Here is a 16,269-nt window from a genome sequence, read left to right as displayed (position 1 = left end):
TCATGCATGTTGTCCATCCCCTCATATAAAATACATGAAAACAGGGATTTATTTTTGTCTGTTTTGCTCCTGTTAGTAGGTGCTCAGAAAATATGTTGATAAACTGGTATAGCCACTAGGGAAAACAGTATGGCAGTCACAAAATTAAGACCAGAATTAATATACAATCCATAAATTCCACTTGTGGATATATATCCAAAAGAACTGAAAGCAGGCACTTGAACAGTATTTGTATACTCATGTTTGTAGCAGCATTATTTGCAAAAGTCAAAAGATAGAAACAATCCAACTGTTCATTAACAGATGAATGGATAAACAAAACGTGGTATGTACAGTCAATGAAATATTATCCAGCCTTAAAAAGGATGGAAATTCTGACACATGCTTTAACATGGATGAACCTTAAGGAGATGCTAAGTTAAAATAGTCACAAATGGACAAATACTGTATGATCTTGTATACAGAGTACATAATGAGGTAACATCAAATTCACAGAGACAGAAAATAGAATCGTGGTTGCCTGCAACTGGGGGATTGTTAAGAACAGGGACTTATTATTTAACAGGTACAGAGTTTCTGTTTCACAAGATAAAAAGAGTTCTATGGATGGACAGTAGTGATGGTGGCATAGCAATGTGGATATAATGCCACTGAACTTGAAAGTGGATATAATGCTACTGAACTTGAAAGTGGTTTCAAGAAGACTTGAAACTGGTTAAGACAGTAAATTTTTGTAGGTTTTTTTTTTGCCTTTACTGAGATATAACTGATTCACAAAAAACTGCACAAGTTTAATGTATATATCCTGATGAGTCTGGACATATGTATCTGTGATACCAATACCATGACCAAGGTACTAAACAGATCCATCACCTCCAAAAATTTCCTTGTGTTGTTTAGTTTTTTAAATAAGAACACTGAACATGAGATCTACTCTCAACATATTTTAAAGTGCATAATACCATTTCTTAAATATAGGTACTATATTGTACAGGTCTCCAAAATTTATTCATCTTACATAACAGAAACTTTGTACTCACTGGAAAACAATTCGCCATTTCCCTCTCTCCCAGCCCCTCACAACAACCATTCTACTCTGTTTCTTTGAATCTGATTATTTTTGATAGCTCATATGAAAGAATTTTATTTTTGATAGCTCATATAAAAGAACTGTGTAAAGAAAAAAAAAAGAACTGTGTAGTATTTGTCCTGCAACTGGCTTCTTTACTTATTTCATAATGTCCTAAAGATTCATCCATGTTGTCACAAATGGCAGGATTTACTTCTTTCTTAAGGCTGAGTAACATTCCAATGCATGTTTTTGCCACATTTTCTTTATCCATTCATCTGTTAATAGAAAGATGTTTCCATATCTTGGCTATTTCAATAATGCTGCAATGAACATGGGAGTAACGATATCATGACAGCAAAATTTATGTCATTTGTTATGTTCTCTCTACTTTCCCATAATTTTAAATACACACACATACACACAGAGTGGACCCTTGAACAACATGGGTTTGAACTGCATGAGTCCACTGATACACAGATTTGCTCTCAATCAATACATATTACAGTACTACTACACAATCTGAGGTTCGTTGAATCTGCAGTTGCAAAATCTAGGATACACAGAGCCAAGTGTAAAGTTCTACTTGGATTTCTGACTGCAAAAGAAGGGGAGGGGATTCAAAGGTCAACTGTATATCATGGGCAAATGAATTACTACTAATTTCAGGTAATTAAAATTAGAGGAAAGCAATATATCAGATAAGAAAAACATAAAATGGGTGGATAGTTTGGAGTTCAAGTGTTCTAAAATCTTATTTAGTTTGGGTTTTGATAAACACGCATGTTAAAAATTCAAGGATAGGAAACCAAAGCAGTGGAGAGAGAAAAGGGGATAAGGTAAACCTGCACAATAAAAAAGAAGGCATAATAGAAAATAAAGCAAATTTTTATCAGCAACCACAATAAATGTAAATGAATTAAACTCACCTATTAAAATAAGTCAAACAGGATAAAAGGGGGGAAAGCCCAGCAATATGCTCTTTATAAGAGACAGACCTGAAGTATAAAGACATAAAGGGAAGGGGTTGTAAAATGAAATTCCTGGAAAATACAGTAACAAAACCCAAAAAACAATATTAACAGACAAAAGAGAACAGTGGACTAAGACATTCACCAGGATAAAGGGACATGTTTCCTAATGATGCAGATTGAAATCTTAGTCCCAATTCTTCACTCCCCTCTAACAGGATTAGACATTCACACTTTTTGCCATTTAATTTTGCCTTGCCCTCTGGCTGTGGGTGTAATTAATGTTAAGTTTAGGCATCTGTAATATTAGTATACTTGGGAGCAGAGGTTTTTATGATTTCTTGTACTCTGGTGATCCACCAAGAGAAGAACAGGTCCTGGTAACCATTGTCCTTTTTTCCTGAGTTGCATAAAGAACACATGTGGAGCAGGTCTGAATGGATTCTGCAGCCCAGCCCTCCAGGCAAGCCCAGCCTACATAACCTGAACAGAGATTCTGCAAACCTGTTTATAAGAGAATAAATGCTTGCTGTTGCATGCCACTGAGTTTAAAAGTGGTTTGTTAGGCAGCATTACTATGATCACAATAACTAATACAAATAATAAAAGAAGCCACAGGAAGGTGAAATAATAAATCTGAAAAAGATCACCAAGGGAAACTGGAAAGTAACAGAACAGGGCTAAGTATGGCTAGGGGCGGGGTGCAAAGAGGGCTAGGAAGCAGACTAAGAAACAGTGACCAATGGGGAGGAAAGACCACGTGAAACCAGGTACAGAAATTTCTTTCAAGCGGTTGCCAATTATGCCAAAAGGCGACACAGAAGTCAACTGAGGTAAGACAAGAAGCACCACACATCACAATCACAAACACTTCATCCCATTCACATACACTGTAGATCTATCTGATAATCACACGGACAACACCGCACGTTATCATAAATCACAATCACAAACATCACATGACACAAACATCCCATCACAATTACTCCATCACACCCACATAATCACACCCCTCATCATTCTCATACCATCACAATCTCTCTCTCTCTCATACACACACACACACACACACACACACACACAGCATCGCAACTCCACAGACCATCATAATCACACACATACTCTAACTCTCCACCAGTTTCTTGTTCTTAGAACTCCAACCACTCTCCAGGGGCGTACTCCCACCCGGAGCAGTCCGCACTGCCACTATTCCACTCTGGGCCTCCTTAAAGGCTCCGCCCCGCCAGCCTCGCGCGTTGCTTCAGCCAAGAATGTTTCAGGCCCTCCTTAAAGTCCCGCTCCGAGGACGCGGTAGCGTCACCTGCCGGAAACACCCGAATGCGCATCTAGCGCGCAGTGTCTGGGAGGCCGGGTGAAGGCGACACTCGGGAAGCCAGGTGCGGATAACTCCGAACCATCCCTCTGCTCCCGCCTCCCAACGGACGTTCCACAACACAACACCTCCCAGAAGGTCCCGCGGCCGGAGTCAACTTCCGGCCAGAAAGGAGCAGGCGCTTCCTGTGTGAGGAAGGGGGTGAACCAGGTCCTATCGGGTGGCTGAGCCCCAGCGTGCTGAGATACCGCGAATTGCAACTCCGAGACCTGGCTAACCTCTGAATTGAAGGAGCAGTCGTTTCGGGTGGGTGCAGGCAGGGCGCTGAGAGGAATCGGCCGTGGGGACAACTCTGGACCACATTTCCCAGAGGGCCTAGCGGCCTGTCACTCTTCTCGCGGGAGCTCGAAATTTTCATCACGACTGGCGGGACCGTTAGATCCGTGAGGCCAGAGATCGTGGGCCCCTGGGGACCTAGTTCAACTCTGCAGGTTCGGACCCCGGGGGACCCGAAAGGTCTAAACTGAAGAGACAGGAGACCGATACGGAGCTTCTGTGCTGGCGGAATGGAGTGAGAAGCGGGGGTTATGCGACCCGTGTGCAGATATAGGATGCCTATCATTGTGGCGTTGTGACTGTGTGTCCCTATGGTGGTACGTGCTCGTAACACCAAGACAGTGGGGTGCCTGCAACTGTGCGAGTGTAATTATGCGTCCTGTGGTGAGTTAGCGATTGGGTCTGTGTTACCACGTTTGACTCTGTGTGCGGATGTGCAGTGGTGTTCTCTTAAGTATGACTGTGCAGAATGCATGGGCTTCCCAGGTGGCGCTAGTGGTAAAGAACCTGCCTGCCTATGCAGGAGACTTTAAGAGATGAGGGTTCGATCCCTGGGTTAAGAAGATCATTAGAGGGCGTGGCAACCCACTCCAGTATTCTTGCCTGGAGAATCCCATGGACAGAGGAGCATGGTAGGTTACAGGCTATAGGATTGCACAGAGTTGGACCTATTGAAGCGTCTTAGCATGCACGCACGTGCGGAATGTACGAGTCTGATCATCTGTGCGGTTGTTACTCCAGAGCTCGGTTCTTAGGAAACCTCTGTGAAGTTTGGTTTGATTGGAGTCCTCAACAGCAGTCACCTCAGCTTTCTCCTGAGACACTGAGATTGGACGGGACACCCCATTTTCCTCTGATCTCCTTTACCTGTGTGTACTGAGGGGTGAGGATGAGGATGGGGCTGGGCTGCGGCTGACCTGTGACCTGACCAGTGTCTTACCATTACTTTCTACTCTCCCAGTTATACGCTTCTCCAGGTGAGGCTCAAAAGAGAAGGAAAGAATGCATGATGAACTTCTGCAAGCAGTGTCCAAGGTATGTTGGGATTTACTCATTGTTTTCTGTCTTCTGAAAGCTAATGCTTGATATAGGTATATCATTTGATGATTAAGTTCCTATGATTTTCCTATGGAAAAAAGGATAGTTGAGCCTGCTACTGAAGCATAGTAACTCCCATATACCTAATGTTTACTTATTTGGAAAACGGCTCCACTTCTGTTGTCAAATTTTTTTCTTTTTAAATGCAATATTTATTATGACTTTAAAAGCATGTCTATTTTAGAGAGTTTAAAAACAGAATTACCAAGAAAAAAATAAAATAGGACCGCTCAAATAACTGGTGTTAATATTTTCGTGTATTTTCATTGTTTTTCCAAAATCAAATTACACTTCATTTACCATTTTGAGTGATAGTCACTCAGTCATGTGTGACTCTTTGCGACCTCATGGACTGTAGCCTGCCAGGCTCCTCTGTCTGTGGAATTCTCCAGGCCAAAAAAGTATTCTCTGTCATCAAATGATCTTTGTAAATACAATTTTTCAAAGGTACATATTTTTTTCATGAATGAGTTATAGTTTATTCTTCAAATCAGTTGTATGAGACATGAAGTCTTTGCTTTATCTCAGGAAGGGTGTGGAGGGCTGGCAGGCAGCTAGAATTTTGGAGTCTCCTTCTAACTAGAACAAAAATATCTTTATTCACTTATGTTTCAACGTGTCTCATCTTGGGGAACTCACCAAATCACAAGGGTATCAATCATGTTTTGGTTTTTTTTTTGAGTATTAGAGTGTACCCAGGTAGAAGAGTCAGAATAGGGATACTGTTTTCTCAAGGTATAAATTTGGAGCTGAAATTCAGTTCTCATGGAACTAAATTTGGAACTCTCAATTTTAAGAATGTGTGTTTGGTACAGAGGCAAAGAAAATCAGGATGAGAATTAGTCTTCTCAAATAAGCTTAAGACCTTTCTATCTGAATTTCTTCAGAAACAGTTGAGTCCTTCCAATCCATTCTCCTGTGCCAAAGCCCAAACAGAGCATCTGGTTCCCCTCTCCCATCAACCTCTAATTACACTCACCAGCTCTATATTGAAGATATTGCCCAATATTAATACTCTTGGGAGGTAGTATACTGCAGTGGAAAATAAATTTTAAAGGGAATGAAATGAAATTTGTTTTCAGAAGCTAATCCAATGTTTAATCTGGAAATATCTGAAACATTCCCAGTAAAATCAGAGAAAGACAAGGATACACATCATTACCAATGTTATTTAACATTGTTCTGTAGGCATTAACCAAAGCACTTAAACAAAAGGAAAAATTAGGTTATAAATTAGAAAAGAGGGTGTAAGATTATTACTTTTTGCAGATGATGTGACTGTGTACCTGGAAAGCCAAATCAACTTATAACCAACACTCTGAAATAAGCAGGACTTCATAGGAAGCAAGGAAAAGAATATTTTTTTCCCCCTAAATTTCCACTCTCAACTCTATGGCTAATTTTTTTTGTTGCCCTGGATAAAAGCTTGTGCAGTCCCTAAAATTGTTTTGATCACTGTTCGGTAGTTTTTGGTTATTTTCAGTCATAAGATCAGTCTTATTTAGTAATTACACTCTCTGGTTGAGTGTAATAATGTGAAAATTTTATTTAAAGCCTGTTCTCTATCTCGGGCTTACTTCAGGCCTGCACAATGCAAGCTTGCATTGTGAAAAGGAGGACATATGGTCCTAAGCTGCTTTGTTTCCTTAACCTGAACTCCTTTCTTTGCTCCATAGTCAATTTCACACAGTCCTTTATCCTCCTATTCCTAGGTATTACTCTCTGGATCTGCTCCCAGATATTATTCTGGGCCTTGCCTTTTACAATTATGCTGGACTTCATTCACCATTCTCATGTTAGTTTCCTAGCTTCTGAATATAATACCTTTCATTTGCTTATTCTCTAGTTTTGATGGAACACATAAGCCAGTACCTTCCCAAGAAAAGCTGGACAGAAGAAAATTTAACGTTCATTCTCTATGAATCTAGAATTGTCTTGAGCTAATTTTCATACTAGCTTGGTATTTAATCTTGCTTGGTATATAATCTTCATATTAACTTTGACTGAGTATTGAATTCTCTGTCAAAATTCGTTGTCCTTTGTAATATTAAAGGAATTAGAGACTTCCCTAGTGTTCTAGTGGCTAAGACTCTGCACTTCCAAAACAGGGGGCCCAGGTTCGATCCCTGGTCAGGGAACTAGACCCCACATTTTAATTAATTAATTAAAAAATAAAGGGATCATTTCATTTTCTTATTTTAAATAGTGCTGTTGAGACATCCATTGCCATTCCAATTTCTGAAAATTTTTAATGTGATCCACAGAAGCTTTTAAAAAGTTCTGTTTTTCCCTGATATTCTGAAATTTTACTCCAAAATATAACATAAAGTTTATTTTTTAAAGTGTATCACATTTCCCCCTCTTTTAGGGCTTAAAGGGAACATGGGAAGGGACTCTCATTTATGCAGATTTAACTGTGGTCAGGCACTGAGCTGCAGGCTTGCTATTTCATCTCATTGGAAAAGTTCACTCTATTTGCACACTCCTAGACAGATCCCTCTGTACATAGCAGATATGTCTTGACTAATGTAATAGGGTCCAGCTCCTTCAGTTTGCTTAATAATCTGTCCTTTTCTGTAGAGCTCTCTACCATCTCATCTACTACCATCATTTTCTTCTCTCCTTCCATTGTGAAAGCATGTGTGTTATTTTCAGGGGTCAATGATGTTCAGGGACGTGTCTGTAAACTTCTCTCAGGAGGAATGGGAATGCCTGGACTCTGGTCAGATGAATTTATACAAAGAAGTGATGTTGGAGAATTTCAGCAACCTGGTTTCAGTGGGTAAGGATGACTGTCTCCCCAATTCAGAGTCAACTCTTGGAATGTCTCCTTTCTCCACTGTGAATTACTCATTCCAGGTAACTAGCTAAATTCCTGCTCTCTGTCCCCCAAGGAATGGTTGAGTTGGAATGGAATGGAAGAGCTGGAAATGGGCAGCTCTGTTGGGATATGGCTTAAGCTTCACCTTCATCTTTTCTCTGATCCGTCCTGTAGTGACATCTCTCTTGATCACCAAAGGACTGGATCTGATTTCTGGGACACCAACAGCATAACCATGTCCCATGTCTTTTCTTGTGATCAGGACTTTCCAGTTCTAAACCGGCTGTGATCTCCTTATTGGAACAAGGAAAAGAGCCCTGGATGATTGACAGAGAACTGACCAGAGGCCTTTGTTCAGGTAAGCGAGAGATGACAGTGCAGGAATAGAGCCTGAGGAGATATTACCTATAAGATGTTATCAGGAAACTCCCTTCAAAAACCCAAGGCCTCATCCATAAAACATATATCTTGTTTTTTTTCCTCTTATACTTTTTTCTCTGTCCAATGTAGCAAGTATTAATGCCTTCCTTCTTCATTTCCAAGGCAGTTATTCTATCCACTTTTTAGATTTCATTCCTTCATAGGATATGCTGCATTTAGACTTATGTGACAGTAGATATTCCCACCCTAAGAAGTGTGTGTGTGTGTATTTGTGTTTTCTCTTCCAATACTGGTTTTCATTATCTACTTCCCAAAAAATTACTAGCTGTAATTTTCAGAACCCTTTCCCAATCACTCCCTTCTTTATCCTCCCCAAAAATACATACTATCTTGACTTCTAACTCTATGAAGTAATTTTTGCCTGTTTCTGAGCTGCATGTAAGTGGAATCATACAGTACTTAATGCTTTTTTTTTTTTTCTCAACTTTATATTTATGGGATACATCACCCATGTTATTGCGTATCAGTTCAGTTCAGTTGCTCAGTCGTGTCTGACTCTTTGCGATCCCATGGACTGCAGCACACCAGTCTTCTCTGTCCATCACCAACTCCTGGAGCTTGCTCACGCCTGTCCATCAAGTCAGTGATGCCATCCAACCATCTCATCCTCTGTTGTCCCCTTCTCCTCCTGCCTTCAATCTTTCATCAGGATGTTTTCAGATGAGCCAGTTCTTTGCATCAGGTGGCCAAAGTATTGGAGTTTCAGCTTCAGCATCTGTCCTTCCAATGAATATTCAGGACTGATTTCCTTTCGGATGGACTGGTTGGATCTCCTTGCAGTCCAAGGGACTGTCAGGAGTCTTGTCCAACACCACAGTTCAAAAGCATCAATTCTTTGGTGTTCAGCTTTCTTTATAGTCCAACTCTCACATCCATACATGACCACTGGAAAGACCATAGCTTTGATTAGACGGACCTTTGTTGGCAAAGTAATGTCTGCTTTTTAATATGCTGTCTAGGTTGGTCATAACTTTTCTTCCAAGGAGCAAGTGTCTTTTAATTTCATGGCTACAGTCACCATCTGCAGTGATTTTGCAGCCCCCCAAAAATAAAGTCTGTCACTGTTTCCATTGTTTCCCCATCTATTTGCCATGAAGTGATGGGACCAGATGCCATGATCTTAGTTTTCTGAATGTTGAGTTGTTTTTTTTTTTTTTCATTTATTTTTATTAGTTGGAGGCTAATTATTTTACAATATTGTAGTGGGTTTTGTCATACATTGACATGAATCAGCCATGGAGTTACATGTATTCCCCATCCCGATCCCCCCTCCCACCTCCCTCTCCACCCGATTCCTCTGGGTCTTCCCAGTGCACCAGGCCCGAGCACTTGTCTCATGCATCCAGCCTGGGCTGGTGATCTGTTTCACCCTAGATAATATACATGTTTCTATGCTGTTCTCTCGAAACATCCCACCCTCGCCTTCTCCCACAGAGTTCAAAAGTGTTCTGTATTTCTGTGTCTCTTTTTCTGTTTTGCATATAGGGTTATCATTACCATCTTTCTAAATTCCATATATATGCGTTAGTATGCTGTATTGGTCTTTATCTTTCTGGCTTACTTCACTCTGTATAATGGGCTCCAGTTTCATCCATCTCATTAGAACTGATTCAAATGAACCAGGCTTCTCGCGCTGCCGCCGCAATGGGCCTCCCACTCTTTGATTTTAATCAAGAGGTTGTTTAGTTCTTCGCTTTCTGCCATAAGGGTGGTGTCATTTATGTATCTGAGGTTATTGATATTTCTCCCAGCAATCTTGATTCTAGCTTGTGCTTCATCCAGCCTGGAACTTCACATGATGTACTCTGCATGTAAGTTAAATAAGCAGGGTGATAATATACACGCATTTATTGCGTATAGCTAATGTTGGTTCATTCTCAGTACTATGTGGTATTCCATTCTATGGAAATATTTTATATTATTTATTCTGTATTGCTAATTATTATAAATTATCCTTTCTACTATTGACTGTTTAGTGGTTTTCCAGTTTTTAGCTATTTTACATAATGCTGCTGTGAACATCTGTGTACATATATTTTGGTGCATATATATATACACATTTCTTTTGGGTGTGTACACAGGAATGGAGTTACTAGGTAATAGGATATGTGTTGGTTCAGTTTTAATAATGCCGCTTTTCCAAAGTGGTTATGCCAATTTATATTTCCAGTAGCAGTATGAATGTTGCTATTGCTCTGCATTCTTGCCAGTTCTTGATATTGCTAGACCTTTTAATGTTAGCCATCCTGTGGTATGTTTGTGTGCGTGTGTGTGTGAGTGCATGTGTGTGTGTTCTGTGACTTGCCCATTCAAGTTTCTTGGTTCTGTTCATTGGGTTGTCTTTCTTTCTCTTAGTGATTTGAAGAAGCTCTTTGTATATTCTGAATATGAGCCTTTGTAAATATCTACCTGTATTGCTTACTTTTTTATTCTCTTAGTGTTATCTTTCGATGTTATTAATTTTAAGAAGACAAGCTTACCTATCTTTTCCTTTATAGTTGTTGCTTTTTGTGTTTTGTGTAGGATTCATTACCTACTCCAAAATCGTGAAGATATTTCCTATGTTATATTCTAGTAGCTTTGTTGCTTTACCTTTTACATTTAGATCTCCAGTTCCTTGGAGCTGATATTTGATGTAGTATGAGGTAGGAGTCAAATTTCATTTTTTTTTCCCCCAGGTGAATATGCAGTTGACCCAGCAAGGTCTACTGGAAAGACTTTCTCTATATAAAAGGCTACTTTGCCATAAATCAAGTGTTGCCATATCTATAAGTCTGTCTCTGGACTTTATTATGTTCTGTTTGCTTGTCTACCTTTGTCCGAATACCACACTAGAATAGTACTATAGCATTTTCAAAAACCTGCTCACTGTTCTGTGTTATTGACATTGTTTCCTCTATTCTTTTCCATGAGCACCTTTATTTTTCAAAATTTCTTTTTAACTGTAGTCCACATGTCCTAGTGACATTGCCCTTTGGTAAAACTGCCTGCTTTCCAGTACTTTTAATGTATATTAGAAAAAAAAATGTTTATTAGACATACTTAACAGGGCATTACACTCTAGTTTTGAGGCTTTTGTTTTTCCCTTTTTCCTTTAAATGCCATTTAAGTCAGTAAATAAATAAAACTCCAAAAGTACAAACCTTTAATAAAGCAAAGTCATGAACTGAAAATACATCAAAATTAAGAATTTCTGTTAAATGAAGGACACAAAAGATAAGTTTAATGCAGAGTAGATTGGAAGATAGTTGCTAATTAATAGGAAGAAGTTAGTGACCCAATAAAAATACTGATAAAGGCTAAAGAGGTTAAAATGCTAATTAATAAGCCTTTCAGATGTTGACACTTAATAATTACAAGTGCAAATGATGACAATAATGAAATATCACTTTTTACTTACTATACATGGAAAAGTAGAAAGCTGGATAATGACAGCTGTGAGTGGGGACGTAGAAATTCTTATGCATTCTTGTGAAAGTATAAAATGGTTTTGCCTTTCTCTGTAGTCATCTGTTACTACTTAAACTGGTTTACATATGCCCCACTTTTGAGTATATATCTACAATTGAAAATCATACAAAAGGATAAATACTTCATGTCTTTCCAGTGCCATACCAGTGTATTTTTCAGGTCCATTTGAGGATTATTTAATTATCTGGGGAAATGTACCTTTGTTTCACTTATTATTTGCTACTCATTAGGGACCGAGTTCTCTTAAAATTAGATGTTAAATTTAAAAAGATTGGTAAATTGCAAATGATTTGTCTAGTGGAAAAGGTAGCCTGGTAGGAATAGGATAGTATCTTATTATCTTATTCTTATGCAAAAGGATTATCCTATTATCTTAAAGATTTTTATCTTTTTTTCTGTTAATGTGGCTGATATCACCATCTGCTTTTATGCTTGCTTCTGGACATCCTGGGCTTGAAATAAAGATATTGTACTACTCCACTCTATAGTCACCAGTGAAGTTGCTCAGTCACGTCCAATTCTTTGCAACCCCATGGACTGTAGCCTGGCAGGCTCCTCCATCCATGGAAATTTCCAGGCAAGAGTGCTGGAGTGGGTTGCCGTCTCCTTCTCCAGCTCTCTGTAGCGCTGTACAGTAAAGTATACAGTAGCACAGCCACCTGTAGGGGACGCACACACGTGAGAGTGTACACCAGACACGTGAGCTAGCTTATGTGATTGGACATGTGGAAGAGGTACTTTTGCATTTTTGAAAGTTTGCAACTTGGAGGTTCGTCTGTAAGGGGCTTACTCTATTGTTTTCTCCATTCAGCCATTCTCTTTTTATTTGAGAGTTTAATCCATTTACATTTAAAGTTATTGTTAATAAGTAACAACTGACTATTGCTATTTTATTATTTTCTGTCCTTGTAGTTCTTTTGTCTCTCTTTCCCTCCCTTGCTGCCTTCATTTTCTTTCTTTATTTGTATTGATATGCTTTGAATCCTTTATTTTTCTTTTGCTAATCTTCTATAAGGTGTTTTCTTTGTAATTATCATGGGGCTTTCAAAAATATAACAGTATGTTTTATGCTGATAACAGTCACATACAAAAATAATTTTACTTCTTATTATCCACACTTTGTGCTATTGACCTTGTACCCATCTGGTACATAGATTAGTTCACCAACCAGGAACCTTCCTTCAATCCTTGCCAAGTATTTTACTGGAGTGTCATTATTTAGGCAAGTGTGACCAGCCCCATCCCTTGAAACAAAGGATCCACTGTGAATCACCACCTTATCATAAAGTCAGATATGATCAGAAGACCCTTGTTGTGAATAATGAGAGATAATCCAGTGGTTTTTGAAGCTCTTCAAGGAACTGGGAACAAAGACCAGATACATTTTTTTATATCACAAGTATGTGTATTTTATGTTAATTCTTTCTTCTCAGTTCAGTACCAATGTCCCTGCCTATGCTAGATGTTCCTGAGTCCAGATTTTCTCTGGTTCCATTTCTCTAGATTTCTGGTTTTCTTTGAGAATGGATGGGATGGGGAGGAGATACACTCTTTGAATTCATCCTTCAGCTTTTACTCTGCTCTGCACTCTGCTATTAGAAGTGACTGATGCCTCCAGTTCTTATGTATTTGAAGGGATTTGCACCATGAATCAATACTGTGGAATTCACCCACTGGAGCTTGTTTGGTATTCTTTGGTCTGCAGTCACTTATCACTCATCCATTGACTTTCCAGTTTCCAAGTTCTGTTTCTTCTCCAGTATCTTTTATCCTCATGGGGTTTTCCATTCCCCTTGTTAAGCTTTTAGTGTAATTTTCTTATGGATTCATGAAAAGTTTTGGTAAACTTATACCTACAGTCTGCCATTTTTAACAGAAATTATGCCCCCCCTTTTAAGAAACAGTTGTCCCTCATTAAGTCACAAATTCTATATTTATGAATTTACTTACTCGCTGAAATTTATTTGTAAATCCCAAATCAGTACTTAACAGTATTTCCATGGTCATTAGCAGATATAATGCAGAGTGGGAAAAATCCTCTTTTCTCACAGAGACTGTTTCATTCTTATTTTGTTATTTCTCACACTCAAGCTGTCTCCCTTCTTAGTGACTGCCATGACTTGAAGATTCCATTTCTCTCTCCCAGCATCAGCATCACAGAATTCGAAGGCAAACTGTTTTCACTGCATCCCCAACATGTACCAGGCTCTATTCACAGAAGTGATTTACCTGTCTACCATTCTCACCAGTTTCATTCAACACCCTAGACTTGCTGTGGGCTGTCCCGCAGTGTGAATTTGCTGACAATATACTCTTTGCTTAAAGTCACTAACCCTCCACTATCCCCATTTATACATTTAAACACATTTATTCCTCAGTAGTCCTGAAAGCATGACAGTTATCCACAAATTACAAGACATAGTATGGTGCTCTGTGAGTATGTGCTTATATAAATGTATGTATGCTTAGAATCACTGTGTAATGTGGAGGATATCCCTGAATAGTATAGACTCACTGAAGTTGCAGGTGATTCTGATCTCCACCAGGTTCTCTTCAGCTTCTCTATTGCCTCTCCTTAATGTCTGTGCTTTTCATATCAATTTTACAAATTGCTTAGCCATGTTTGAGAACTATCTGTTTACTTTCCCATATATTATTTTCAGTTTAATCTTTGCATTTTTCAGACATTTAACCTTTCCCAGAATAAGAAAAATAAACATATGCCTTTCTGTTTTCTTTCAGATCTGGAATCCATGTGTGAGACCAAGTTATTATCTCTAAAGAAGAGACATTTTAGTCAAGTAATATTTACCCATGAAGACCTACCCACTTTTTTTCAGCCCACATTTCTCATTCCACATCAAGAAACTATTAATGAAGAGAAATCCTGTGAATGTAAAATATGTGGAAAGGGCTTTAATCAAAACTCACAGTTTATTCAACATCAAAGAATTCATTCTGCTGAAAAAAATTATGAATGTAAGGAGTGTGGGAAATCCTTTAGTCGTGGCTCACTTGTTACTCGACATCAGAGGATTCACACTGGTGAAAAACCCTATGAATGTAAAGAATGTGGCAAGGCTTTTAGTTGTAGTTCGTATTTTTCTCAACATCAGAGGATTCACACTGGTGAGAAACCCTATGAATGTAAGGAATGTGGAAAGGCCTTTAATTATTGCTCAAACCTTAATGATCATCAGAGAATTCACACTGGTGAAAAACCCTATGAATGTAAAGTATGTGGAAAAGCCTTTACTAAGAGTTCACAACTTTTTCCACATCTGAGAATTCATACCGGTGAGAAACCTTATGAATGTAAGGAATGTGGGAAAACCTTTACTCAACAGTCAAGGCTTATTCAACATCACAGAATGCACACTGGTGAGAAACCTTATGAGTGTAAGGAATGTGGGAAGGCCTTTAGTAGTGCCTCAACACTTACCAACCATCACAGAATTCACACTGGCAAGAAACTCTATGAATGTAAAGAATGTGGAAAGGCCTTTATTCAGAGCTCTGAACTTATTCAACATCAGAGAATCAATACAGATGAAAAACCATATGAATGTAATGAGTGTGGAAAGGCTTTTAATAAAGGCTCAAACCTTACTCGTCATCAAAGAATTCACACTGGTGAGAAACCTTATAACTGCAAAGAATGTGGAAAGTCCTTTGGTAGTCGCTCTGACCTCATCCGTCATGAAGGAACTCATAATGGATAAGTGATAGTTCCTTTTGATAAACTTGATAGTAATATTTTTAAAACAAATGATGCAAAAAAAAAAAAAAAAAAACCAAGGAAAAAAACTGAAGGTTCTTCCATGTAATAGTTTCCTAGGGCTGCTGTAATGAAGTACCAAGTACCACAAAACAAGGTGGATTAAAACAACAGAACTTATTCTCTCATAGTTTTTGAGACTTGAAACCCAAAATCAAAGTTGTTGGCAAGTTTGGTTCCTTCCAGGGACTCAGGAAGAATCTGTTCCACACCCTTCTCCTAGCTTTTTATAGCAGCAATTTTTGACATGCCTAGGCTTATAGAAGCATTGCTGCTATCTCTGCCTCCATCTTCACACTACATTCTCTGTGTGTCTCTGCATCTGTTCTGTTATACAGACACAGGTCATATTGGATTAGGGCTCACCTAATCTTAAAGGACCTCATCTTAACTTGATTTTATCTGCAAAGACCTTATTTCCAGGTACTATCACATTAACATACCAGGGGTTTGGACTTCCAACATAGTTTAACCAGTTACACTGTTAGCACTATTTTTTCTAATGTGTTTGTAATTTTATACATAACATTAATCAAATGTATTTTTAAATGTATTTAATAATGTGAATTCAAGGTCTAAATTAAACCCCCTTTTCCCTCAAAAAATTCTATCCCCCAAATTCCATGTTTTAGGACCATCTTTTCTATTTCTGTGGCCTACATAATGCTACACTGTAAATTGTGTTGCATAGGCTGTCTTTGAATTCATGGTGGAATTATAAATTTGTATTTGAAGGCAGCTCTATTCTTTTCTTCTTTTGTTAGGTTAATATTTTCTTGTTAAAAAAAACAGGGCACAAAGAAAAAAAGATTTATAAGCCTGTGAAACAGAAATGACTTCTTTCAAATTATCATAGTATATCCTTGCAGGCTTTATTTAATGTAATCATGACCTACTTGTTGTACCATAACCTGCTTTTATGCTACTGTTTAAGTACAGGTGTTTATGTAT

At 38.5% G+C, this 16,269-nt stretch overlaps 2 protein-coding genes across 32 annotated transcripts in view; one reads left to right on the top strand and one right to left on the bottom strand.

Annotated features, from left to right (window-relative positions):
- The window catches only part of ZNF568 (zinc finger protein 568), a 25,004-nt gene extending 21,293 nt beyond the window's left edge, over positions 1-3,711 (bottom strand). For 8 of the 22 annotated variants that reach the window (XM_043437330.1, XM_043437315.1, XM_043437331.1 and 5 more), the window contains exons 1-2: positions 3,163-3,492; positions 1,999-2,067 (exon numbers count right to left, since the gene is read on the bottom strand). The gene's annotated coding sequence lies outside the window, so the exon portion shown is untranslated. Of the gene's footprint in view, positions 1-1,998; positions 2,068-3,162; positions 3,498-3,651 lie in introns of those variants that run through there. The other 14 variants (XM_043437314.1, XM_043437319.1, XM_043437326.1 and 11 more) reach the window with 9 other exon arrangements.
- Positions 3,555-16,269, top strand: ZNF829 (zinc finger protein 829). Of its 10 annotated transcripts, none has more exons than XM_043437437.1 (6): positions 3,612-3,864; positions 4,451-4,578; positions 4,671-4,744; positions 7,463-7,589; positions 7,891-7,986; positions 14,283-16,269. In XM_043437437.1, the coding sequence occupies exons 3-6, from the start codon at positions 4,712-4,714 to the stop codon at positions 15,260-15,262; spliced, it is 1,236 nt and encodes a 411-aa protein (XP_043293372.1). In that variant the 5' UTR covers positions 3,612-3,864; positions 4,451-4,578; positions 4,671-4,711; the 3' UTR covers positions 15,263-16,269. The 10 variants fall into 10 exon arrangements, with proteins under 10 accessions (XP_043293374.1, XP_043293372.1, XP_043293375.1 ...); XM_043437440.1 differs by having other exon boundaries at positions 4,451-4,592; XM_043437438.1 differs by lacking the exon at positions 3,612-3,864 and adding an exon at positions 4,289-4,341.

Source organism: Cervus canadensis, chromosome 18, assembly GCF_019320065.1.
Source record: "Cervus canadensis isolate Bull #8, Minnesota chromosome 18, ASM1932006v1, whole genome shotgun sequence".
NCBI classification, from domain to species: Eukaryota; Metazoa; Chordata; class Mammalia; order Artiodactyla; family Cervidae; genus Cervus; species Cervus canadensis.
Note: the sequence above shows the minus strand (reverse complement) of the source record. Positions and strands in the feature narration are given on the sequence as shown.

Bases quoted from the DNA above. Each gene is read 5' to 3' on its own strand.
- ZNF829 (XM_043437439.1), top strand. From the start codon at position 4,712: ATGCATGATGAACTTCTGCAAGCAGTGTCCAAG. The intron at 4,745-7,462 runs GTATGTTGGGAT...TGTTATTTTCAG, and splicing joins TTCTGCAAGCAGTGTCCAAG to GGGTCAATGATGTTCAGGGA. The intron at 7,987-14,282 runs GTAAGCGAGAGA...GTTTTCTTTCAG, and splicing joins GACCAGAGGCCTTTGTTCAG to ATCTGGAATCCATGTGTGAG.